The 27,830-nt window shown below is 41.3% G+C and overlaps 1 protein-coding gene across 1 annotated transcript in view; it reads left to right on the plus strand.

Moving 5' to 3' along the window:
• The first annotated feature begins 5,383 nt into the window (after window positions 1-5,383).
• shank1 (SH3 and multiple ankyrin repeat domains 1) overlaps window positions 5,384-27,830 on the plus strand; it is a 65,406-nt gene continuing 42,959 nt past the window's right edge. The window contains exons 1-2 of the mRNA XM_047571939.1: window positions 5,384-5,769; window positions 25,578-26,129. Of these exons, the coding sequence (XP_047427895.1) occupies window positions 25,629-26,129 (501 nt within the window). The 5' untranslated portion in view covers window positions 5,384-5,769; window positions 25,578-25,628. The remainder of the gene's footprint in view (window positions 5,770-25,577; window positions 26,130-27,830) is intronic.

Here is a 27,830-nt window from a genome sequence, read left to right on the forward strand (position 1 = left end):
ACATCTACAAAACCAGAATAATAAACTACCTACAACAACTGGAAAAGGAGAAGGTCATCGACAGACTCCTTTATTACCGTCTGTACCCAGGGGAAGCCACACCGTGTATTTATGGTCTCCCCAAAATACACAAGGAGGGAGCCCCACTCAGACCCATTGTCAGTAGCATCAACTCTGTCACATATAACATTGCCAAGCATTTGGCATCCATCCTCTCTCCATTAGTAGGCAACACCCCACACCACATCGAAAACTCCAGGGACTTTGTGAACAAAGTCAAGGACATCACACTGGACCCAGAAGAAACCATCGTGTCCTTTGATGTCACCTCTCTGTTCACCTGCATCCCCACGAGAGAAGCCACGGATGTAGTAAGGAAAAGACTACAAAAGGATGACACCTTGGCCTCAAGAACCAACCTCACCCCAGAACAAGTCTGTGTGTTACTCGACCTGTGCCTGACCACCACCTACTTTCAGTTCAATGGAGGTTTCTACAGGCAAAAACACGGCTGTGCGATGGGGTCCCCAGTGTCACCGATCGTGGCCAATCTCTACATGGAGGAAGTAGAGACCAGAGCTCTGGACACCTTTGCAGGTCCCACTCCCACCCACTGGTACAGATATGTGGACGACACCTGGGTTAAAATCAAGACAAAGGAGGTGGAATCTTTCACTAAACACATCAACACAGTGGACAGCAACATCAAGTTCACCAGGGAGGACATCAGCGGGGCCTGTCTGGCCTTTTGGACTGTTTGGTACGTGTTGAAGAAGATCGAAGCCTCAACATAGAAGTATATAGGAAACCCACACACACAGACCAACACCTGTTATTTGACTCACACCACCCCCTGGAACACAAACTGGGAGTCATCAGAACCCTCCAGCACCGAGCACAGACTGTCCCCACCAGACAGGATGGCAAGGACAAGGAGGGAACACACATTAAACAAACCCTCAAGACATGCGGATATCCCAACTGGGCCTTTGTCAAAGGCTCAAAAAGATATCCCAGGAAGGACAGGGAAGAGGAACAAAACAGAAGGAAGAACATCACCATCCCCTACATAGCTGGGGTATCAGAGAAACTAAGGAGAATTTTTGGTAAACACCGCATCCCAGTTTATTTCAAACCTGGAAACACCCTAAGACAGAAACTGGTCCACCCCAAGGACAAAACACCTAGACAGAAACAGAGCAATGTAGTGTACGCGGTTCAGTGTAGCGAGGAATGTACAGACCTGTACATTGGGGAAACCAAACAACCCATACACAAGCGCATGGCCCAACACAGGAGAGCCAGCTCATCAGGAAACGACTCAGCAGTCCACCTCCACCTGAAGGACAAAGGACACTCCTTTGAGGATAACAACGTCAAAGTCCTGGCCAGAGAGGACAGATGGTTTGAGAGAGGAGTTAAGGAAGCCATCTATGTCAAAATGGAGAAACCTTCTCTAAACAGAGGAGGTGGACTGAGATTTCATTTACCAACTATTTATAATTCAGTTTTGACTTCTGTCCCCAAGGAGTTTCAACAACATTCACACACTGAGCCTCCAGGTTCCCATGGACAATAGCCTCGTTAGAGCTCTATTCATAGGGTAAGTTAGCCTAGGCACACAGTTTCCCCCCATTCAAGGACAGGTAAGTATCAGCCATTATGGTAATTAGTGACCCCAGTCTTCTGGTCAAGCAAGTTTCTGGTGGGTGCTACCCACAGAGTTTTTTCCTATTTAAACCTCAATTTCCCACTAGTTCATCAGAACTGAAGAAGCTACTCGGATGAGTGGCGAAACGTCTTCAAGAAATTCTACAAGTCCAGCTGACCTTATTCAACGCTTTTTTGGAACAACTAGGTAACATCATTAGAACCACTGACAAGAGAAGTAAATAACATTGACCAACTTGAATGCAATATTCTGCTGGGGAAACTTTAGACCTGCACAAGATCAAGCAGGTGTTCATGATATTATGCCTGATTAGTGTAAATTAAGTACTGTAGTTAAACTTCATATTGTATCATTGAGCCAGTTGTCTGACCTCTTTAGTCTGGGCTTCATTTACACATTTGAAGTAGTAGTTCAGAATGTAATTTTATTATATTAAGGGTTTAGATTCCCCTTCAAAATGTATGTACAATATGGCCCTCCTTTACAGACTGCAATATTAAAATGATGCTCATAGATTATAATCCAGTAATGTAAAGAAGTACTACTACAGAAGTGCTACTTTCAAAAATGAGACTACCTATTTCTGTTCTCTTATTCCGAAGTGACAGGTTTCAACAGTAGTATTAACGTCGATTGCATATTACATGTTTTTGTATGTAAATGGTGTACAAAACATGCAGTCAGAAGATGTTGTAATCCTGCAGAGAAAGTGCCGAGGATTTTTGTACCCCTCCCACCCAAATCATCTGGCTAATTTCAAAGCTCCGGGGAAGAGGTCGTTCTCTTGTTTTAGTAATCAGGCTTTACCTCCTTCCTCTCCATCTGTGCTTCCACAGTATTTAACTGCCATTTGTGTTCTTCTCCTCTATCCCCTCCTCTCTTCCAGCATATGACCCACTTCTTTCTTTGTTTCAGCCGATCAGTTAATTCTGTTGCCAAGTACAACACTTTCCCCATAATAAGGATAGAAAGTGAAGTAAGGACAGATTATCCTTTATAACAGTTAAGGTGTTTCACAGACGGTACAGTTAAAGGGACAACAGGAATAAACCTAGTGTTTCCCCACTGTCCTAACAGAGTGCACAGTTTATTCTGCTTAGACGTATGGACCCCGTTATAGAACCCTTCATTCTGATGCCTCATTATGTACATGGTCAACATGGTTTTAAGTACTTGATGTAAGGCTAGTAATGGTAATAACTCTCTGGAGATATGATTAATGACATGGTAAAGAAAAATCTGCTCCAGTGTTATTTAATTGACCTCTACGTTCATTCAGCTGTTTGTTCAGATTTAAACAAAACCATCTGAGAAATATTATGGGAAAATAACTCTTAAAAATAATTTCTAATAACTACAAATGGCCACTTTATAGACACTTCTTGTGTCTAAAATAATGTAATGGTGTGAAAAGCATGAGGCAGTCCTCAAGTGAAAATGATCACGTAAGGTTAATACCTTCAATCTGTGCTTTATTACATTTGCTTACATTCTACTGCTGCTTTTATTTTCTTTCATTATTCGCAGAGGTGTCTCCTCAATTGCCACTCAGTTTACTTTAGTGCAAATCAAACACCATTAAATGAGGCACATGCTCAGCATGCATGTAGCCACACGACTCCCTGCTTCCACTGGTAAGGGCTGATTGTAATCTGTCATGGGATACATGCATGTGTACTGTTCCACTGCAGCTGTAGCCCTCAGAAATGCCCGACTGTGGCCTGTTTTTATTAGCATTATTTGTGTATTCTGTAGAATACTGAAGTCGTTGTTGAAAGCAAAGTAGCAGGATCCATAAATGGTTTCTATAGATACAGAAGAAAAACATTGAGAGGAGAGGACTTTAGAGAGGCACGCTGGCATTGCACATTATTTTCCAGGTGATAAGTGGAATAGGCTTTAAATGACTGGCTACTGATGGATGTGTCAGTGCATTAGTGGAAATTATGACTGCAACAAAACCCTGTGTCTGACAGAGGGGGCTGAATGAATACGTCAACTGCACGAGCTGGGATATTGCTCTTATCATTATTGTGGACATATTTCTTTATTAAGTCTGCTATTAAGGTGACTCCACTGTCTCCTTGTAGTCACAGTCGCGCGTGTTGTTTTGATGAAGCACAGCAATTTGGTTGAATTTACTGCAACTTCTGCGTCTTACTGTTGCCCCCGCTGAAACAAGACATGTCACGCACACACACACACACACACACACACACACACACATGCAATACATACAGACCTGGTTTTCAAATTCAGTGAAAACCCAATAGATCCGATGGTGTTTTCATACTGCGTGTGAAAGTTACCTCTGCATGAGTCACTGAATGAGCAAGGAGGTGGACGGCCCCCGCTGTGTAAGCATTCAATTCATTCACATCCACTTCTAGATACACAACTTGGATCCAATGAATGTAATGTTAATAAGGCAAAATACGGGGAAAGATGGAGAAACTTACAATTAATAATACTGATTTTAAGAGCTGAAATGACAAGGTTTGCCTGTCAATGTAAGTTGGAGCATCTCACTATGCACATCTGGCAGATTTGGGTGCAGGGTACTAATTTAAAATGAAACGAAACATCACTGTAGATCCCCAACTCCATTAAAATACAGTTAACAAAATGTGTTAAAATATTTCTAGTAAAAGTAGTAAAAGACAGAAAGCACTGAGATAGGAATATTGAATCCAAAAAGGTTTCTGTCTTTCTTTTTATCACTTCATTCAGAACTGGAGTGGTGGTTTGCCACGTTTCACAGGGAGCATAGCTCTCACAATGAGCTGTAACTACTCAATTTTCTGTCTGTTTTTTTTTGGTTGGGTGGGGGTGTATTCTCATCGGAAAATCTATTCTGACTAACTGAGTATCGGGGACGCTAGCAGTACAAAATGAATGTTAATTACCAGAGAAGATCTGATGTTGTGAAAACATCTGTTTTTCTCGTCTCTGACACTATCCCACCCCTCTCCGCCTCACACCCCTTTCACCACTATGAAAGAAGTGTGAGCTCAAGCCCGTTATGCGAGTTTGACACGCTTCACTAACCACTGACTGGCGTAATGGAATTAATTTCTACTTGTTATTTCATTCAGCTCATCAGTAGAAAACTCCTTCTCCACCCACAGTCCTCTGCTCCCTCACCCCCCTCTATGTATGATAATAAGCATTGCAGCAGTGGCATCCCTCGTCCTCTCTTTCATTCCTTATTCATACTTCTGTGTGTATGTGCCAATGTACATGTTAGCTGCACTGCTGCAAATTGCGTTGCTCTGTATCTAGGGAGCACATCATTTATGATCTTCTCATCTTTCAAATGAAAATTCTTTGGTTCTGTTGTTGACTCTGCATGCTAATTATTGGATAATCTCATTTTATGCATTCGTGCGTTTGGAGTGTAAATCTCTGCGCCGTTGGGTGGATCCCACTGTGGTGCTTTCACTACAGTGTAAACTGGAAAAAAAAAGAAAAAAGAAACCCACACGGCTAAGACTCCAACTCCAAGGCATCAAAGAGAGAGTGTGAGAGGGACAGACGGATGGAAGGAGGGAGGGGCATGCCTTGTATCTGGGTAATGATGGAGGGCAGAGAGGAGGAGATATGGAAAGAAAGAGAGAGAGAGAGCAGTAAGGGAGGGGGTGAGGGAGAAAAACCAACCAACCAACCAGTACGTGGAGAGAGGGGGGCACTCTGAGCAAGCTGGAGGGAGGAGGGGAGGATAGCGAGTGAGGGATGGGGAGATTGCCGGACCGAACAGATAGAAGTGTTACTACAGAGCTACTGCTGTTGGAGGACGGGCTAGGAGCGGAGGATAATGCTCCATCCTTCAGCGTACAGCGGCACGCTGGACACCTTGTAATTTCTTGTGGTGGCGGCGGTTGTGGAGGAGGAGGGTCTTCATTGTTGCAGCAGTGATTGCCTTTTTTCTTTTTTTTCTCCCCCTTTTCATCACATCTTCCTGCTCGCCCCTACTCACTCCTTATTCCTCTGCAACTGGCAACCGCTGTGCACCCCCTCCTCTCTCTCTTTTCTACTTCTGTTCCTTTTTTTTCTCCTGAGGAGGGATTTTTGTATTTCATCGGGGATTGTGGAAGACAGTAAGAATCTTTTCTGTCTTTTCCTTTTTTTGTCATGTGCAGAAACAGAGGAAGATGCATGGCAAAGAAGCGGAGAGTTTGATTTCATGGAGTCAGAAGGGTGTATGTGTGTGCAGCAGGAGGTGGGAGGGGGGTTGCATGTCCAAGTTTACTGCATTGATGTGAAACATTCGTTCCTCTTTGTTAAGGCAGAATCTCGGCCGTAAGTAAAAATATGCATCAGTTGCACGAAATAAACTGAGCAAAAAAGACAATGAAATCATACAAAAGCAAAACAGCCTAGAGAGGATTTGCTGAGGGATGCACGGATAAACAGAGCAGTATTTGGCAGTGGATTACTCCTTTATGCCAACAAATGAAGATGAGTCTATCCCAGCTTTACAGAGGCAGAAGAAGAAAGTGGGGGCACGAAATGGAAAAAGTCTAAATGAAGGAGATAATAACAAGGGATGTGAAAATGTATATTGCATTACGTATATAAACTAAGACAGGTGCATGAGATTTGTTAGTTCAAACATTTATTGTATCAAATTGATAATCCCACCCACACACATTTACTTGCATGCCAGTGATTGCTGATGATCAAGTGCACAGAGCAGCTCATTGCTCACATGCTTCACATTAAAAGGCTCACCACTGCATACAATCACATAGTAAAGCTTCTATGACACATTGACTCTGGTGTGTGGAGGCATTGTGTGCATGGATGGACATGGACACAGATGCATGGCAGCATTAAAAATGTGTGGACTGATGTACTCAGGAGCAGATATATTAGGTATTTTGCCATGCATCACATATCGGATGTTATAATGGTTGTTTAAACGGCTGTCCTCTCACTCGAATGGCTGCCTCTACACGAACAGGGTCACCCTTCCAGCAGGGAACATGTGTTTGCTCTGTTCCTGTCATTATCTCTCCACCTGAGTTAAGTCTATGCATAGAAGCCTTGGTCTCTTCTGAACACAGCCCCACAGAAAGGTGACGGTGGGTCACTTTACGGCGTACACGTAATTACACACAAGCTGCTTTTGTATTGCAAAGAGTTCCAAAAAGCCGTGAGGAGGGTTTCGGCATAATACCGCAGAAGGAAAAGTTTAACTGAAAAGAACTTGTTGTTGGAGGCGTTCAAAGCACAAGAGACATTTTGGTTTCAGTGAGGTTTGGCAGTGACATCACCCACACAGAGTCACAGTAACTCACACATGCTATTCATGCTCTGTGTGTGATGTGTCGCCTTAGGGACAGGAAGATGGAAGAGCTGATCATCAGACAAGACGGACAATATTAAAACTTTGGACTATGGCAACATCCATGGACTAAAGGTTTCTGAGAAGCCTGTAGTCTGTGCTGACGTATTCAAGTGGAGTGCATTTGTCAATGTGTAGTGATAATTCTGCCGTGAACAGGTAACAACTCACTTTTTGCTCTGAGTGGTGCTCAGAGTTCAAACACTCATCGACTGAAGCAGTTGTTACACACACTAACTCATGCTACCAACTCTCCATAGATCAGGGTTGGTGACGCTTCACTCACTCACGTAAAGTTGTAACTTTGTAGTCGTACATTAAAATAATTCATGTCAAATTGAATTGGCCAGTTCACCATTTCTAAAGTGAATTTATGGGTGATGGAGTCATAACTTTATATCTGGGTTGGCCCCCTTGTGTTACCCTTCGTAGGCTTCAATCACTGTCTTCCAAAGCTTAAAATCGTTTATACTGTTAAGCCCTCTTTGCTGTTGTCATAGACATGTATGAGCTAATCAAGTTTGTGATATTTGTGACAAAAACAGAAACAACAATATTAAATATTTTTTTAAAAAACACTGCAGTCCATGAATATGAAGCAAGCCATGTCAAACACAGCCTTGGAAAAGAAACTGGGCATAGCTGGATTTAGGCTTCTTTTTCACTACCAGTAACATGTAATAATAAGCAGTTCAGTTATGCAAGGAGGAAAATTCACAACTGTCTTCCTTGTAATATAGTTACTGTAAAACTCGAGTGCACTGTCAACATCTATTTCCATTGTACTATATAGGCTAATACGTTACCATCTAATAATAAGTAAGAAGGTAATTAAGAAATAGAATTTTTTTTTTACACAACTGAAGCTATTCATGTAGGTAATCATCAGATTGGCCAGATTAACTTTCAATGATACAGAAACTTCATCACATGGGAGTTTTAAAGTGTGGAGTTTGGAGGTTTGCTTTATTTCAGCTGAATTGAGGTCTGATCTTTGGCTCCCAAGGAACTCAGTTAATTTGTCCTTTGTCCTGGAAGTCAAGTTGATCTGGTCCAACAGGCCGATGCTGAGTGCTGATTAACTGACTGTCATGTTGTTTGTACCTCAAATGCTGTTCGGCTCAGTGAGAGTCATGGTCTAGCATACAGCCACAATATACTGAATTAACATTCAGCTCATGTTTGCGGGGAAATACCATTAATTCTTCCTTGGGAAAAATGTTATAGAACAGCACACTTCACATCTACTACACACTCAGAGGACACAGCACACAGCCTCCTTTGGGATCAAGGGACCAAAATCTTTTCTTGCCTCTGATTTAGTTCAACGTTACCTGGTAAAAAGAGGATTTATCGGCACACTAGGGCAGAGCTTACCTGACTTATGGAGAAAACGGGCCTTGACAGAGATAAATCTTTCTTAATTGGAATTAATTGGATTATTTCAAGCCACATTTATTCAGAATCCTCTTTTGCACAGGCATGGGAAGAAAAGAAAGGGAGTAAGGGCTGTGTCTGTTGGACTCTGTTGAATTGCCATATGTCCTGACAGAATGTCGCATTGTCAAAGCCTCATTTTCTAGAGGTTATACACCTATTACTCTCAGTCTCACTGATGGTCCACTGTATTTGTCTAAGTTCAACGAGTGAAGCTCAACTTTCTTTTGAATATTTGCAGTGCTGCTCAGGGGGACATGCAGTTCATATCTCCCAATTTAGCCAATCTCGTTTACTCTCTCACTCTTTTGTCTCTTTTTTCCTATCTCACTCATTCCTTCTCCTTCTTCTTCTTTTGCTCGCGGTAAACGACTGATCTGGGACAGACAGGCTCCCCTGCGCTCTGTCCTATTTCGACGTTGTCCTCTCTCTTGTATCTCCTTATTCCTTTCCCTCCGTCGTTTACCTCTGTCCACCTATCTCTTAGCAACTCGGTCTGTCTCAGTCTCTATTAATCATTTCTCTGTCTGTGACTGTTCCATCATACCAGAGTAATGGTTCTGTCTGGTGTTAATAGGCTGTCAGGGTGTTTGGGAGACAGAGTTGCTGTCATTACTTACAGTAGATTTTTTCCACTGGGCGTGGTGCAGAAAATTGAAGCTTGTTGTCCTGAAACTACTCCCTTTTGATTTAAAGGGAGGTGATTGTAGACCTATTGGTGAATTGAAAATAACAGTTAATATATCGGCCTGGTGTGGCTACTGCTAGCTTGCACGGTATGTTGGCACGACAGTATCATGGGTCGTGTCACTGATAGATGTCTGTCTGTGTTCATGTTAGCTAGGTAACAGTTTCAGAAGGTTGCAGAGCGTGACACCATATTTGGTGAAGAAGTCGTATCTTTTTTCTCAAAACCATTAGGTTGTCAGTTGGGGAATCCAATGACTGTAATTAGTTTCATAATTTTTCTCTACTACTTTCTTCCTCACAGTTTCCCACCATCTCCAAAAGGTCTGCTAAATCCAATTTTTGTCACTGCATAGACTCCATGGAGGGAAGGGTGGAATGCTTTGGCCAGACTCATGAATTCACTCTCAGTTTATTAGGGCTAATTGCACCATTGAGAAGTGTAGAGGAGGAGGGGTTTGAGTTTCCCCAACAGTCTCTGCTGCATCATCAAAGTGGTGTTGCTATATTTAGCTGCAGCAGATGCATGGCAGCAGTGGGGCAGTGGTGGCCCAGGATAATGATCACATCGCAGGGCGGGTTGTAATTTGTGCTTGTAATTTGTCTGAAAGTATCAGCACTTTTTCAGCTTTCAGGTAGTAAATAACTTCATTGTTCACAATGAATGATGTACTGAGATACTTAGTTTCACAACGAAATGACAGTGCAGAATTTTTATGGATTCCAAACTGCAACAAAATCTCAAGAAAAAAAAAATTTGATTCTTTTTCACATCTCAAATGAGTTCAAGTTTGAGAATCCTTCCCTGGATTTCCCCAGTAATTCCCATAAGCCTAGAGTGCAGCACTGTAAACTGATGTTATTGTGAGCAGCGTTGGAAGAATATCTAACCGCAGTGAGTCCTTCATGTACTTTCATCTGTGTGAGGCTTATTTAATTTGACTAAAGAGTAAAATGTGTAAGATTTGGGTATGCTGTATGTCATTGCACCATTTGTCAATTCACTATTGAATAGTACATCACTGGATGAATGTTACGATGTCAGATGGCTTCTAGTGTTTCAGTCAGTAATTAGAGTGTGCATAATGCTGGAATGACCATTAGCACTAACATGTCACTTCATAGTGTAGGTTTTTTACTGCTGTGACTGTGTGATGTGACACTGTGTAAACCTCATCTAGTGTCCATTTTGCTACTTGCGATTGAAAGCTGTCTAGCGATGTCGTTTTGTTATTGTGATTTAGGTTTGGACTCCACACACATTTTCTCATCATTGACTTTGACATTGCAAAGACAGTTAAGTAACCCTCCTACTTCCTGCTATATTAAACAGCAGCATTATATCTCAATTTGTTGCAGTGTCTCCCACAAGACAGAACAGAGCCTGAATCCATCCTGTACCGGGTCTGTATCAAGATGTAACGTGTTATTTTTGGTCTTCATGCTGATTCGTTCTCTGCGCCTGCTTCACCACTAAACTTGACATGGACAGAGGCGTGTGCTGGTGCACGCACATCCGCCTTATCTGCTTTGTTATGTGTGTTCGTTTTAGTCAGTGTTTTAAAGTTTGCAGGGGATGATGAATATGCAATGTTCGGGCCATGGAATGTTTGTGCGTCTTACTGCATTAATAATGGAAACACAGTTGGCGGTATTTATAGTAACAATGGCAGCGGGCTGAAGCAGCGTGAATGGAAGGTGATATATGAGACCAGTCTGGACATGGGATACAGTTCTCCTATGGTAGACAGTACTTGGTTGACAAAAAGAAGAGGGCTGACACTTATACACAGTGAAAACACATTTGTGCGCAATTTAACACAAGCTTTTCCGTGAGTAAAGGTGTTTCATCAGAATGGGTGACATGTCCTGAGAATTTTAGCACAAGCTATAGGAGGAGAGTTAATACAACAGAGTTTTGATAGTGAAGGCAGGGACACGTACATAGAGGCAAAGGAGATAAAGCGAATGGAAGTCGTTTGATGTGCAACCATATTGATTGGCCTACATAGCTTAGATTAAAACAGCAGACGGCAACCTCCTCTGACGGCTTTCCACAGTCTTTGGTTGGAGTTTATCTCATTTAATCTGTGGCTTGCAGTCATTCTGCCGCTCATGTGCCTTTGTTACTTGTCTGTTACTTTCAGGCCCGATAATGAGAAATGGACGTGATGGTTGCATCAGTGAAGTGAAGGATAAGAAGGTGAAACTTTTCTCACAGGACCGCAAGGAAATAGGTCCTATCAAAGACCTCTAATTGTAATATAACAGTGAGCATATCAGCTAACTTTGAGGTACATTTTCTAGTGCTCCTTTAAATGGAAAATCAAACTGAAAGAACTAAACATAGTGTCACAATAATGAAGCAAATAATTAGTGCTTCTAAAAAAACAAACATAACGCAACCTAAATCTATAGCAACCAGATAAAAGTGTTGGGAGTAGTAAGTGTATACTGTAAAAATATATATAAATAGCCTAAAATGTAAATCTCAAGTAAATGCAATAGTTGAATGTTTGTTCTAAGGTAAGATTAGAAATATGCAGTTTAGTTTGTATGAAAGAATCCCGTGTCATAGACATTTATAGAGTGGGTAAAAGATTCAACTGATGTCTCTATCTGGTTTCTAGATCTGACTTAAAATAGATTTACCATTCAAAAGCTTGGAATCGTTAAACCACAGAACCTCCTGGATGAAGTGCTGAATCGGCCACTACTGGACTACAGGAAGCTAAAAAAATCTCTATCCCTTTCACTTGAGACAAGACTTTCTCAAAACATGTCTGATTTGCTGAGCTCATTTTGAGTGTATGCACATTGTTGAAGAAGGTTGAATGTTGAATTCCAACTACTGTATAAAATCTACCTTTATTTAAGCCAGAGCTGCATGGTCATCACAACCCTAGCGTTGATCACAGGTTGAGATCAAGACATCAGTTGCTGCGCCGACTCTGCTGATGCTTTGCAATCTTTGACAGGAATTATTACAAAAAGAGGAGCAATGCAGGAATCCAGACAACAGGCTCTGAATATGACAGACAGTTTGTGAAGTTGTCTTTCTTTGGCCTTTACAAAACAAAAGGGGACAACCTGGAGGTTGCCACATGGTCAGTGTCCCATTTGGCGCCTGTAACAGTGAAGCAGCATCTACCTTTAATATTTCACAGCCCCTCATATGCTCAAGCAGTCTCCTCCCCTACAGCTACTCACATTGTGTTTTATTTATTCATGACCTTCCCATGCGCTGCCAACTAATAGCCACAACTTGGCCCTCCATGAGGCCCTAGATAGGAGTAAATGGGTAATACTGCTCTGAACTGAGCCACCACTCCAGCTCCTCAGCCAGACAAGCGTATACGAGTCTGTGTGATTTAGGAAATTACTCAGCTCTCTGAACAGGCAGCATATATAGCTGCTAGGAGAAAATAAGAACAGGTTCTGTGCAGTCCCACAGAGATTTTGTGGCAATGACAAATAAAGATAATTAATGTGATCTCATCTATCTGGCTCCCCAGCCAATTGACTGTCTTCATTGCTTCTATAGAGAATACAGTAGATTTCGCAAACACTGAGGCCTTACTCACATATGTTAAACAGTTAATATTTACAATCACTACATATATCCTGCTTACTATTGTTCGTCTTGTGGATCAAATGAATTCATTGAAAAAAATGTATTGCTCAACTCCGAAGATACAAAGGGTCTCTGTCTTACACCACTGCAAACACTGTTCCATTTCATTTGCATTAAAAAGGAGATTAGGATGATAATATAAAAATATGTTGCTCAAGACTCTCATCCCAATCTGTTCAACTTGTTTGTACAACCTTGTAACCATGAGCAATAGAAGTGAAACTGAAGGAACAGCTGTGCACTACCTGTCAAACGGAGCTGTGGAGTAGTGGTTAGAGAAGTTTCAGTTTTCCTCCTTCCATGTCCATGTCTGATGTGCCTACTGCTCCAAGTGTACACGTTGCTGTGTAAATTAACGCATGCAAAGAACACCATGATCAACATGGTAAAATTAAGTTTTAAGTAAGGGTCTTAAATGGGAAGAGATCTTTAGGAAGTGAATATGCAACACTATTTGAATCACCAGTACTTTGGGATTCAGTTGCATGTCTCAAATTACTAAAAATCAATATTATATATCCTTTGTATTCTCCTTTAGATGGGCATAGCACTGTGCGAACCGACAGAGAAGAGTGTATCTGGCACTGGGATATGCCATGCATATGCCATAACTGTTCGTATAGACTAGATAAGTGGATGTGACTAACGGCTGGTAACTATCTCCAGTGAAAAACAACTCCTTATATGGCTGAGGTGAACCTTGCCCTTCCTCTGTTTAGATGAACCTGTAAGTAGTGCATATTCTATTTAAAGGCAGAGACACAGCAGTAAAACGATTAAAGATGCTGAATGCATCCAATCTCTGTCTTTCTCTACCTCTGTATTGAAAGAAGCTGAAGAAAAGTGGGGAATTAAAGTCTTGGTCTAATATAATACATGAAAGGCTTCCAAATGTTCTCAAAGTTATCTCAGAAGCCACGTATTGTGAATCTCAATTTTTCAAGTTGAGGAGCTGTATAATTACAGCCACGACCTGGACTCTGTGGCTGAGGTTTCTAATTGACAAGAATCAGTTTTCATGCTAACAGGCTGACAAAGTTTGTCATTTTCAGGTTGATTCCAGAAAGACTTTTATTGTTCTCTCCCATGGTAATCATGGCATCTGGCTGAACCACCACTTTGACAACTTTTGACAGTGCGTTGTAAATCAAGTTCCAATATGTGTGCAAATTAGGACAAAGCCAGAATGAGTGTTGGCAAAGAGCCTGGTGAGAGCCCACATCTGTCACACAATGGGTCCACATCCGGGAATCTTCTCGAGAGTCCAACTTTGGAAAAGTGAAGGTGATGCAATATCTTAAATTGGATGAGGCCATGTTGGGCACAGATTGAGGCTGTATGCAATCCCCCCCCTTGGGCTCGTTTTCAATGCTCCAATGTCAAGTTCACCCAAATCGTCCTTCCATGTAGACTTTATAAATTCTAGTGGAAGTCTTTGCTGATTGGCAAGAGATTATAAATGAAGGAAATAGCTCCCCTTTTGGTTGGTGGTTTGAAGGAAAACAAGTGTTCCAACTGGAACTCCTCAGATAGACTGAGATAAGAGGCTGTGTTTGTTTTAATATAACTATAAATCTGGAAGAATTTTAAATGGTGTGATTGTGGTAATTTAAAGTTCCTCTGTAGTTGTAAGAGGAGGTGGGAGGTGGGAAATATTTGATCTATGAACAGAGCCTTCATGTTGATTATCCCATTCCATTTCCAAATGTCAAAAGAATCATCCATAACTGACGGGGAGAAAAGGTGGCTTGGATAAACAGGAGTGAGCCATTATACCATTATACCAAACATGCTGTTTACCCACAGCGGACCGTATTTTCAGAGACTGGGTTAAAATGGGATTATTCTTAAGATGCAATGATAAAAGCATTGGAGAAAACAAGAGGGCAGTCAAAGATGTCAATGCACAGGAATTACATTCCACTAATATCACATGACCAGTAATAAAACTGAAAGTGAGGTAGTCCCATCCCTCCACATGGTTTTGGTCGCTGTACATAAGCCTAATTTTCTTCTTGTTCCATGTGAAATTAGAAATTATTTTGTCAAACGAAATGAAAAAAGACTTCCGTATTGCTATAGGAACAGTTTCATAGTGATATGGAGATGTGACCACTTTTCCAGATCGTGAATATTGCATTCAAGTAGTAACTCAAAGTTTGCAGCAAACAGACCAGTCATACTCCTTGTCAACACCACACCAAAATATCTAAAAGATTGTGTTGTTATTTGGAATGGGAAGTGGAGTATGAGAGGCTCTTAGAGTAATTTAGCTTAAAACCAGAAATCTCACCCTATTCATTCAAAATGGGCATGATGTTTGGAATACATTTGTGGGGGTTTGTTACTTATCAAAGCAAGTCGTCTGCATATAAGGACACTCTATTTTCAATCCCTCCTCTATAAATCCCATCAAAATTCTTTAGAGAATGCAGAGCAATAGCCAAAGGTTCAACATAACAAAAGTGGGGATAAGAGGCAGCCCTGCCTTGTTCCCCAGTGCAGGGGGAAGTAACAGGACCTAAAAGAACATACATGGTTAACATGGTTGATCTCTAGGTAAGCAACTGAACAACCCTTTAGCCCAAGGAACATCAACAACCCTGTAATAACATGCGCATGTAAAATAACATTACAGGTACAAATGGTACAGGGCCACTTTTACCCCTCTGGAAGAGCTTGCCAGTTCTATGTTGTCTTATTTTGTGTAGTTTCATACACCTACTCATTTTCACTGTAAACCACTGTTGTCTATATACTGTATAGGGAGCCCTCAGGGGAGGTTGTTTTTATTGCTTTTTCCCAACATGTCTCTAAATCGTCTTTTCTGTACTACAATACTGTTTCTTTTGATGTACAGAAAGAAAGACAGAATCAGATGGATGTCTCTGGGCTTATTATTGGTGTGAAAGGTTTTTGATTTTTTTGTAAGCATGAATCCTTGCCACCTTCGCCTTCATTCTTGCTCTAGGGGTTTCAGGCTGGGTTTCAGACTGGGTTTTGCAAAGTATCTTGAGACAATTTGTTTTGTTACTGATGCTGTATACATTAAATTGTACTGAATCTCTTGGCTACTATTGAGTCATGGCTTGGTTTATATTACAAGATAGACAATATTGCCAAAAGTATTCGCTCATCTGCTTTTACATGAACTTAATATGACATCAGCCCATTGCAGTTATAACATCTTTAACTCTTCTAAGAAGGTTTTCCACAGGGTTTAGGCGTGTGTTTATGGGACTTTTTGACCATTCTTCCAAAGTGCATTTGTGAGGTCAGACATTGATTTTTGATGAGAATGCCTGGCTCACAGGCTCCAATTCGTCCCAAAGGTTGAGGTCAGGACTCTGTGCAGGCCAGTCAAGTTCTTCCTCACCAAACTCATTCATCCCTGTCTTATGGACCTTGCTTTATGCACTGGGAGGGGCAATTCCCAAACTGTTCCCACAAAGTTGGGAGCATAGAATTGTCCAGAATCTTTTGGTATCCTGAAGCATTCATAGTTCCTTTCACTGGAACTATGAGGCCAAGCCCAGCTCCTGAAAAACAACCCCACACTATAATATCCCCTCCACCAAATTTCACACTTGGCACAATGCAGTCAGACGAGTACCATTCTCCTGGCAACCCCGCCACCCCAGAGAATGTCTCCACTGCTCTAGAGACCAGTGGTGTCGTGCTTTACACCACTCCATGCCAAGCTTTGCATTGCACTTGGTGATGTATGGCTTGGATGCAGCTGCTCGGCCATGGAAACCCATTCCACGAAGCTAGCTACGCACTGCTCTTGAGCTTTTTTTGGCAATATAATGTAGTTTGAAGTAACCATATCATTTCAGAATAGAGTGCTGGAAAGAAGAAAGACCAGCTGCTAACTTAGTGGTGCTGACTGAAAAAAATGTTCATGAAAGGCACATGTTTTTGATGGTTTCTAAATGCTGTCATCATAACTAATACATGACGGTAGCTACTAATAATTTCTCATCTCACTTGGATCTCACTGTGATTCTGACAGAAGTACAACAGAAGGCCTTGCAAGATTTGATGAGTCATGATCTTGTGGTGACTCACACCTCAAGGTTGAGACTTGTTTCAGCAGTTGGATTGTTACGAAACATTAGAGTGTACTTTGCGATTAGTGTAACTAAAAGTAAATGTTAGCTTGCAAACATGCCAAGATGTGATGATGTACCATACATGCTTTACCAGTTTGAGCTTTTAACTCAAAAAACTATTACTATGAGACAAGTGCGTGATTCTGGGACATCAAATGAACTGGTGTTCTTATTAGAGACGTCCTGAACCTACTTCTGAGAAAATTTGATGATGAGAACACCAATGACGCTGTTCTACAGCCCACCCTTTCCTTTCAAACTTAAACCAGGTTCTGCCATCGGCACTCACCCTAGTTTAATAGCACAAGGGATGGTTACATCAGAATGTGAGTAGAACATGTGGTGTCATTCTGCCTTGTTTGAGCTCCCCTAGGTCCCTGCAGTGACGTTGTATGTGACGTACAGATCCCACATGGAAGCCTTGGTTCTGGAGAATGACTGCATGTGTGCACAACTGACCAGAGTGTCAGAGTTTACATGCATTATTAGCTCTTATCCATTTGTATCCATATGTTTATGGGGGATTTGTGGTCATGTGTGAATCCTTTTCGCATACACAAATAGGCTGTACAGGAGATTTGTGTCCATTTGAGAGCATCAGAGTGCCATTTTGTGTGTAGATGTCAGACAAGGAGGGAGGGAAATTGGCCGTTCCAGTTTAGTGGCAGGAAAGTGGGGCGATCTGTTCTTTGGAAGTTTCCCAGTGAAATTTCCTGGGGACCAAGACACTGAAAATATCTATCTATATACACGCCATGTCCTACATAAAAGAGAGGGTGAACCAGAGATAGAGAGAGAGAGAGAGGAAGAGAAAGAGAGATTCATGTGTGTTTGGGAGAGATGAAACGAGAGGGAGAGAGGTTAAATGTCACTGTGCTGGTGGGATATCAGTCTTTTGATGCCATCACACTGACCGTACAGAGATTGAAGCTTTGTAGAGCCAGGTCAAGACTCTGGCAAGTCACCCAGCAAAGTTACCTCATTTTCCCTCTCAGTCCTGTCACACCAGAAGTAGAAACGTTGCCTCATAACCCAATTTTTTGTTGCTCGTTTCCTTCTGGCACCAATGGAACATTTAACATTTAATTTATAATAATAATAATAATAATTTGGATTACATTTACACCTGCTTATGTTAGCAAACTGAGATGCCAAAACACAGATTTTCTCAACATGCCACTTACTCCTGTGAGCTTTGAATCTTTTTAAAAACAGATGTTAATGGCTCATCTCACTCATTCCTCAGCTAGTAATATCTTAACATCTCATTTTTGATAAGTGTGATACCACCAGAGCCACCTGTTTTATTTGTGAGCTTCAGTATTTATTGAGTAAATCTTACCACTGGAATTCTTCCTCTTTTACAAACAAGTAAAATATAGCCATGCCAGAACGTATTATTACTGCTAATTCACCTAGCCTTGAATTATTTTTTTTTCTTCACAGACTGATCAAACCAAACTGAGAGGATGTCATCTTGAGTCCTTAGTAATTATCAGGATTTGGTGGGAACATAATGTTTATTTTGTCCATTCTGAAGACTGCAACTGCAGAACCAATAATGATAATTTTAGCTACAAAAGACTTAATACCACGACTGATTATGAAGAGGCAATAATCATACACATAAAGCAGGGGTTTTCAAACTACGGTCCGCGGGTCAACCGCGACCCGTCATCCAAGTCTAAAATATAATGGACTATAGCCTACACATAATATTTGTGCTTAGCTGTGTTGTACTTTGTAGTTTAAACACTTGGTGGCGCCACTGTCTTGAACAAGGTAGCATCTCCACAAAGCAAGCGTTCGAAGAAAAAAATGCTCAGGGTCAACAGAGATGGCGCAACCGAAGAAACGCAAGATTGAGTACGATGTACGAAAGCTTTACGAGACGAAGCATCTTCCACAGTGGCGCCGAGCGATAAGAGAAGGTGAAGCAAATGACAGCTAGCCTGTGGGACTAGTTTTACCCGCGCACCTCCGGTAATTTCTAATAATCACGGAGGTCGTCTGTGATCTTAATCCCGCGAGAATCTTCCATGTCCGTGATCTGAAAAAATAAAGTAAAAAAGTAAAATAAAGTCATAAAGTAAAAATTACACCCACATTACCTACCATAATTCTCGTAACACAGAGGTCCTCTGATAAAACTAATCTATTGTGAATTGACATCTCTGTGATTTAGAGGTGAGTTTTTACTTTTTGGCGACTTCTGTTTGATTTTCGGCTTTTCTCTGCCTCTTGTCACTTAAGAATTATGAAGGGTGTGCTATAACTCGAAGTTTGCACAAATGTTATAGCGCAAGGTCGAGATGTCGCTGAACTATTCCAATATTAAGTGAGTGGCCTTGTCCTTTATATATTTTTCTGTACGTGGCCCTCATGAAAAAAGGTTTGGACACCCCTGACATAAAGCTACCCCCATAGGGACCACATGTGCGGCCAAAATACAGTTCCACATACAGTAAAACATTAATTAATGTATGTGCAATACAGTTGGAATCAGCACATCATAAAAAACAAAACTGGCATAGCCTGCATGTGCAAAACTTGCTGCTGTGTCTGAATATGAGACTTACTGAAGGTGACACTGCCAAAGGAACAGATAAATATGAAAGCTGTCAGATCTTTGCAGAGAACAAATGAATCTACAGCAAATGTGCCAGAAGGAGACCACGAGACACAACACTGCCAGCAATAAAGTAAATGAAGTTTTATTAGCCTGTTATTTCACCTATTAATTAGCATGAAGTTTAAGCTCAGGCGGTCTGTCCAGCACACTTAATGTTCAGCATTTATTGATCTAAGTGCATTTAATAATTAAATGTCTACCACAAATAAATAGTTTCTCATTTTATAATATAAGTGCGTTCAGGCTCTTGCCAAGAGTTAGATTAAAAAAAATGGATGCTTCTTATCAATGTGATATAAATATACAGCTTCTGTGTTTGATGTCTTTTTGAGTATATGTGCCTTTACTCCAAGTGTTACCACTAAGCCAAAATTGCTCAGCACAGTTCCTGGGGAATTAGTTCTCCGTGTTTCTAATTGTACTCAGCTAAGATAACCAGCTGCATTTACTGGACAGACATGAAAGTCCTCTAGTCTTTTGCCACATGAAGGCAAATGAGCACTGTTCCTTTTATTACAGTAAATTGTCTCAACCCAGAATCCAGCAAATCCGTGCCTTTCGTTGGTGGCATGAAACAGATGAAGCACACTGAAAGAAACTGGCTCCACAAAAACAATTGCACCACTTATACACACTTCCGCAAAATATCACAGAAGAATATCACATATTAACAAGTTGTAACAGCACCTTCTCCACAAAGCTGTGTGTAAAAAGCTTCCTGCGTTTCCTCTTTGGGCTCTTGATACATTTTTAAATCGAAATGCGATCGACTTAAGCTGACTTGCAGTGTGTTCTTACTTCCCTTTGTAGTAGTGTAGTTTGAAAATAGTTCTAAGCTAAGGACAGAACTGAAAGTGTTAATTATCTGACCTGAAACTCAAATAGCTCTCCAAGGAGAATGGCGAGAGATAAAGATTTTCACAGCCTGATATCAAGCCGAGGAGATGATTATCACTTGTTGGCATTAGGCAATATCTAATCGCTCCACTGCCCTCTTCATCATCACTCATATAGACACGTTACAGAGAGCTCACACAGAACGTTCATTATGAAGGTCTTTTTATGTGTGAGTCATGACTTTTCTCTCGGGAGCTGATTATCACTTTCTCTCTCATAATTTACTCTGTCCTGACCTGTTCCAGCTTAATTGATGATGAGTGATTCTCTCAAAAGTTTGGATTTATCCTTTTAGCTCCACCTTAATTTTCTCTGCTCCATCCCTTGGGATCAGCCTTATGGCGGGCTTAGAAATATATGAATAAAATAGCTAAGAATCTGTGACAAACACATCTGTCATGCCATCCATTTTCAGATTATTGTTTCGGAAGGCTGTTGATCACTGTGTGATGTGGGTGGATTTTACTCAACAGCTTCAAGGTATCAGTTTGCGATGAAACCTGCCTCTGCCTGTTTTAAAGATTTCTTTACTGTAACAAACCATAATGGCTTTTATCAGAGCATTTTAGCATCTTGTGAGCGCATAAATACTGCTTCAGAGCCTTCAGACGGGTGGGAGTTGGGGAGGCCCTTTCAATCTTTTGGCATGTAAATGTAAATAAAGTGAATGTCAAGATTGGCTCTGATGTCTTGGCAATTTGACCAACTTATATTGGCAGTGATTTTGCGGATCAGCCTGGACTTCATCCTTTCTGTCTTCTTCCCATCTCTGCTCTCGACCATCCAGCCCCGTGAGTTCACACCTCTCATTTCACAGCCACCTCTCACATTCAACTCCTGCCCTGGCTGTCCTCCTTTAGTGTCCTTTTGTTCCATCACAATATCACTGCATTTTTTTCGTTTGTATCCTTACGTTCCCTTGTTTCACTGTTGCTCTGTGTTTTCCAACCATTTGTACCGTTTTCTTATGCGCCACTCTCTCCCCTTAGATGAAACCATAATTTTTAGTCACGCTATCAGTGTGCCTTGAGTGACTGTAATGTCTGTGTTTGCGTCGGTCCGGACGTCCGTTAACCACTTTGAAATAGACACAGACTTCTTGTCAATCATTAGAATGCAGTAGATGCGATTTTATTAGGCTTTCAGCTTCCTCAAAGCATCACATTATTTTGTTCTAACAACACCAGCTGGACAACATTTTGGATTCTCAGTGACTCACTGTCTCAATAATTTTTGGATAGACTGCCATAAAATTGGTCAGAGGTGCCTTTTGTGAAATCCTGACTCCTTCCTGTGTCTACATGATGGAGTTGCACAAAATCCTAGGCAGTGCAACCATTATTATACGGGATTTTGAATTTGTCAAGTTTTTCTGATTTAAGATCAAACAACTGTGACCACCTTTGTTGTTATTTTTGATAAATGACAGTGAGCATAGGGAACACAGTTCAGAAAACGAGCATACGGTTTGCTTTTCTAGTGGGCACACAGTGTGCTTGCACAGATTTGTGATGGATAGGTGACAAAGTGTACACAACATCGATACTCGCTAATTTGTCCATCCTTTTATTGTTATTCTCCATCCTTTGTCGTTTTTCTCTTTCATACCTTGCTGCTTCCCATTTTGTCCTCTTCCTCTCCTCACACTATAGCTTCCCCTATCTTTGATTATTCAGCATTGACACTTCCATTTATTATCACATCTACTGTAGCTACCTCGCACCGGCTGGTCGGCTTTTTGACAATCCTGCAGCAACCTTGCCGCTCTCACTCTTCTTCTTTTGTCTCTGCTCTTGTCTCATCTCCAATGTGGTTTCCACCCCCTTCTCCTCCCCCGTCACCTTCTCTCCCTGTTTCACAAGCTTGCTTTAATTTCATTTTCTTTCATTTCTTACAGTCGAATAGACAGAAAGTTTGAGAGAGAGTTTGACAAATTAAGGCACATTTTTTTAAGCATTAAAGACGCATTAGCAGCTATAACAGGAAACCAATTAATGCACATTTACTAATTGTATGCATTTTTTACTTGATATATAGTGCACATGTACACTACCAGTGAAAAATTTGGACACACTTTTTAATTTAATTTAATTTTTCTTTATTTTATTGACTGTTTACATTGCAGATTCTCAATGAATGCATCAAGCCCTTTGCTTTGATTACTGCTTTGCACACTCTTGGCATTCTCTCAATGAGCTTCATGAGGTAGTCCCCTGAAATAGCTTTCCAACAGTCTTGAAGGAGTTCCCAGAGATGCTGAGCACTTGTTGGCTTTTGCCTTCCCTCTGCGGTCCATCTCATCCCAAACCATCTGGATTGGGTTTAGGTCACCTTTTGTGTATCACACAAAGACACGGTGTTTGGAACCGGAGATCTCAAATTTGGATTTCTCAGACCAAAGCACAGATTTCCTCTGGTCTAATGTTCATTGTGTTTCTTGGCCCAAATAAATCTATTCTGCTTGTTGTTTTTTCTTGGTAGTGGTTTCTTAGCAGCCTCTAATCTGAGGCGCTGTTAACTTGTGATTTCTGAGGCTGGTGACTCAGATGAACTCATCCTCAGCAGCAGAGGTGACTCTTGGTCTTCCTTTCCTGTGGCAGTCATCCTGTGAGCCAGTTTCATCGTAGTGCTTGATGGTTTTTGCGTCTGCACCTGGAGACCCATTTAAAGTTTTTGCAATTTTCCAGACTGGCTGACCTTCAGTCCTTAAAGTATTGATGGACTGTCATTTCTCTTTACTTAGCTGATTGACTGTCTTGGCAAAATATGAATAGGGCTGTCAGATGTGGACCAACCTGACTACATCATGAAGCTCAATGAGATAAGACAGAGGGTTTGCAGCGCTGTCAACAAAGCAACCACGAGGAATCTAAAGTATAAAACATATTTAGTTATTTAACACTTTTTTCTTTGCTACATAATTCCATACATCTTGCTTCATATATTTGATGTCTTCAGTATGTATCTACAATGTAGAAAGTAGTAAAAATAAAGTGCGACTGGTAGTGTATGCTACATTTATCTTATGTCAGTAGGTACTGTTTAGTCCTGTAGATATATCGTACATATAAAACATGACAGAAAATAAGGTGAAGAAATAGGGAGACAAATAATTAAATTAAACTTAAATGCACCAGTAATGATGAAATACATGGTAATAATAATGGTTAATTTGCCATTTCTTCTACGTTGGCGGGTGATACAGTCTGGATATCCTGCAGATCTGCACACTTGTCTGCTATCTCTTTCTTTCTTCATGACTGTGAACAGAAGTTTGACTACTAACAGGCTTTGGAAAATTGGAGAAAGAATTGTTGCAAGCGAGTTTGCATTTGTCACCAGTGCAGCACTCGGTTTGGGTGTATTTTAGAAGTAATGAGAAAAAAAAAGAAAAAAAGCAGACTGATAAGTATTCCCCACCAGAGGAAATGTCCAGTTAACAAGTTTCAGGTTTAAAATAGTGTTATTATTATTATTATTATTATTATTATTTAGCTACAGCAAAGGATTGTGGTGAGAATTTCAAGAAATGTCTTCAAACAGCACATGTCAATGTACATGTTTCTCCGCTGTCATCAAATTAATGATCCTTGACACATAAAATTTCTAGGAGCAAGTTTGGGTCAAATAATTTCTCCTCCCTATGACACATTTGATTTCTAAGAAGAGTATAAGCATGACACTTCATCCTAAAATGATGTCACAGGTATTATCTTTCTCCCTTTTTTTCCCCCTTCTTGAGCTACACAGCTGGTAGTATGTACCCTTGTTTGTTGAGTGTCCTGATAAAGCCTCAACACATTTTTCCAACATGGCTCTGAATCCCACACGTGCGTCACAGTTGCCTCTTCTCTCACACACTCACCATTTACAAAACAAAACTCACCTCATTATTCTGCACTTACTATTCAAGTCAAATGAAAAACAAATCTATTTTTTCCCCAGATTAAATTTTACTGTTATCCTTTTGCAACATTTTCGACTGAGCGATGAGATGCATTCACATCTGATGTTACAAAGTGACTAGAAATTACAGCTCCGTCTGCGATCTCTCACTGCTGATGGGTAAATCCTCCTGTGTAAACTGGAGCATCATCCCTCTTGCTGTTTGTTATTTTGCTGTTTGGTTCTGTGTGGAGCTGTCCAGAATGTAGTGGTGCTGAAAATCCTGAAAGAGCATGCAGAGCCAAGCAGAGGCCTTTGGGGACAGATCTGTTATCTCACTTACTGGCACTCTGAAGGGCGGCTCCATGAACTCACAGCGGTGACAGCCAGAGTAAGAGCGTTTGAAGCAATATTGTCCATTATGAGTATCATGACTGCATCAGCTATTCCCTGCTGTGCAGGGTAGGATTGTTTTTTGATGATGATGTTGGATAACTTCAAGGCAATGACTTGCTAAATCTGAGGTTTAATTCTTAATTCATTTGATTTTCCTTTAAAAGAACAAAATGCAATGCCTGTTGTATTCAAATTGGCCAAAGGTACAGATTGTACATCAGCTCTCAGGAGCTTTACCAAAACAAGACTCGAGGCAGCATTGTTTCGTCTAACTGAGAATACGAAAAAGCTGGACATAACGTCCCTATTTTGACAGCCTTGCATGGAGTGACGCTAAGTTTGTCCTGAGAGAGGTGCTTGAGGTTATTTTAAATGAAAAAGGAAAGATAATATTGCAAACACTGTGCAAAGACAGTTTTTTTTCTCATAGCTGCAACAATGAGAGAGTTACAATTGTTATACTACTGTATATCTAGTTGCATATTATTTGTGTAGTACCGGTGTCCGAAGTGTCCCCTTGGAAGCTTTTTCCGCTATGTTTATATAATGTTTGCTGGTATACAATGGTAACATTTCTCTCAGTGAGACAGATGGTTTCTGATGCTTCAGACATCTGCAGACAAGTTTTGAGATTAACAGATCAGGAAAGGATTCTGAAGTCTGGAGTCTGAAAGCTGAAAACTAACATCAACACCAATGGGTTCATTCATATGAAGTGTAAATAGCATGTCATCATGCAGTGAAGGTTTCAAGTACTGCATGTCTGTAAGTGAAGCCATCTGTTCCCATAGAGACCAGACATTTTTTAGAATGATGAAAACTTTCTACTTACAAACTTTTTTTTGACCATATCTTCTCTCCATTCTCTCATACAGTGTCTCACTGGTAATGATGGTGTTGCCACTGGTGCTGCCCTCTCTGTCGCCATGACAATGCCATTTAGCCCCCTGTCCAGCGACGAGGAGCAACAAAGAATGCTGGGAAACAATCGCCATCTCTATCCTGGGGCAGAGGACGAGGAGGAGGAGGAGGAAGAAGAGGAGGAGGAAATGGAAGATGATGAGTGTGACGAGGAAGGGGAAGAGGAAAAGAACGGTGAGCTTGAGGGAGAGGAGGAAGATGACGAAGAGGAGATGGTGGAGGAAGTCAGGCGAGGAGGCCTGTCACGAGGGGGCAGGGGTGAAGGACACAGGCAGTCAGCTAAACTGGCCGGACGACCCAGTGGGGACAGACAGATCCGGTCAGGGAACCCTGGTCACACCACAAACCCTTATTCATCCAACCCTGGACCCACGCACCAACAGCCAGCCAATCAGGTACAGCAGCAGAGGAGGCTGAAGGAGCGCAGTGCCAGCTCTGTGCCATCTGAGGACGCCCACATCGCCATGATGGTGTTTCGCATCGGCATCCCAGACATAAAACAAACGGTCAGTGCTGCTAACACACACACAGAAACTCTGAAATTAAAAAGCAACAGCACACATGCATCTGAAGTAACCCTGACATCCTCAGATTGGACTTCAACTGTGTTGCAAAGTGGAGGTGAGGCAGGTGACACTGAAACAAAACACCACGCTACACCAGCATTATGAACGGTATAAATGTTACTTCAGGTTTTCAGTAAAATGTTTAGGCTTCTGTATTTATTCAATATACTGGGACCCCTGGGACATTGAACAACATCATAAAGTAAGAAGGAGTCATCCTTGGCATCTGTATCAAAGGGCCAATAATCTCACAATACATCCACAAGTATATGACACTGTACTATATAGTATACTATATGCAATACGTAGTACTCAAGAAACATTGCGTGTGTCAAAGGACTGGGTGTATTATTCTCTTTCTTGCTCTCTCATTGCAATGTCAGCGGAAAAACTGAGAGAAGCTCAAATACTTGTCAGCAAAGTAACTGATCTGAAACAGAGGGAGAGAGACTTTCAAGGTGACCCAGCTCCAGACTGAAAGAGAGAGAGAGAGACAGAGACAGCAGGGCCAAAATGCACACGAGAGTAATCAGAATGAGAATATGTGGACACAAATTTGATTTTCAAAACACTACAAGCAGGAAAGAATTCAGAGAGAGTGAAAGGAAGGGATGTTGAAGTGAAGACGCTAACATTTGGGGGATGCATAGCCTACGGCTTAATGTTGCCAAAAAGCTTTTAAATAGTGCAATAAAGCATGGAGTGAAAAGTCCTTTGCGGTATGACTAGTTTTAAGAGTGCAATCCAGAATCATGACGGATTGATCTCTTTCTTTTCCCAGATGAGGTTTTACATCACATCAGCTCAAAAGCATCTATCAGAAGTGTGTCTAAATTAGCTTCTCTGACTCTAGATGCAGCTGCCTCCATGTACAGTACCACTCTCCCACACTTTAACAACACACAGAAATTAGGCAACCGCCGCTGCCAGACGCCCAGGCATCTCTCTGTCTTTTACCCCCAGTGTATCTCTGGTGAGTAATCTGTTAACATGAATCACAAGGAGAACCTTGGTTGTTTTGATAATTGAATTACAAAGACCCTAGAACTGTGATTGCGAGGGACTGAGGCTGCACACAAGTGTGTGTTTTTGTGCAGGCGAAACAGGAAGAAAAGAGAGGAGAAGAAGAAGAGAGTGCCTTAAAGTTGAACCAGACTAGCCTTTTCTTTGACAGTGGGCTGCATTCCTCAGACATTAGCTGTCTGTTCTTTTTTCTCTTTTCAGTCAAGTCACCAAGGTCACTGTGATGTGTTCATTGGTGGCTTTTTAAAATCATCTGCGCAAATAAAACTGCAGATGAACTGACTGTATTTGTGACTGCCGCTGTGTGTGCGTGTCCACGTTTTATATTTACCACCTCAGTTCACTATAAATGCCTCACTCAACGCTTCTTCCTCCCTCTTCCTGCCGTGTGATATATTATTGATCTATGCATGGGTGTTTTCAGCAGTGTGTGGTCGTGTTTTAAATCCGAGCCTAAATGATTCATGGTTCCCTATTTATTCTAACAAATCGGCATCAAAGTTTAATTGTAAAAAGATGGTTAAATGAACATGCTCGGGAGGAGAAAAAGGCTTGGAGTCAGTACCTCAAAAACTTTGCTCAACAGTCACACAAAGGCAGATAGAGATAGATGGAGGA

The sequence above is a fragment of the Mugil cephalus genome, chromosome 20, assembly GCF_022458985.1.
Source record: "Mugil cephalus isolate CIBA_MC_2020 chromosome 20, CIBA_Mcephalus_1.1, whole genome shotgun sequence".
In the NCBI taxonomy this organism is placed as follows: domain Eukaryota; kingdom Metazoa; phylum Chordata; class Actinopteri; order Mugiliformes; family Mugilidae; genus Mugil; species Mugil cephalus.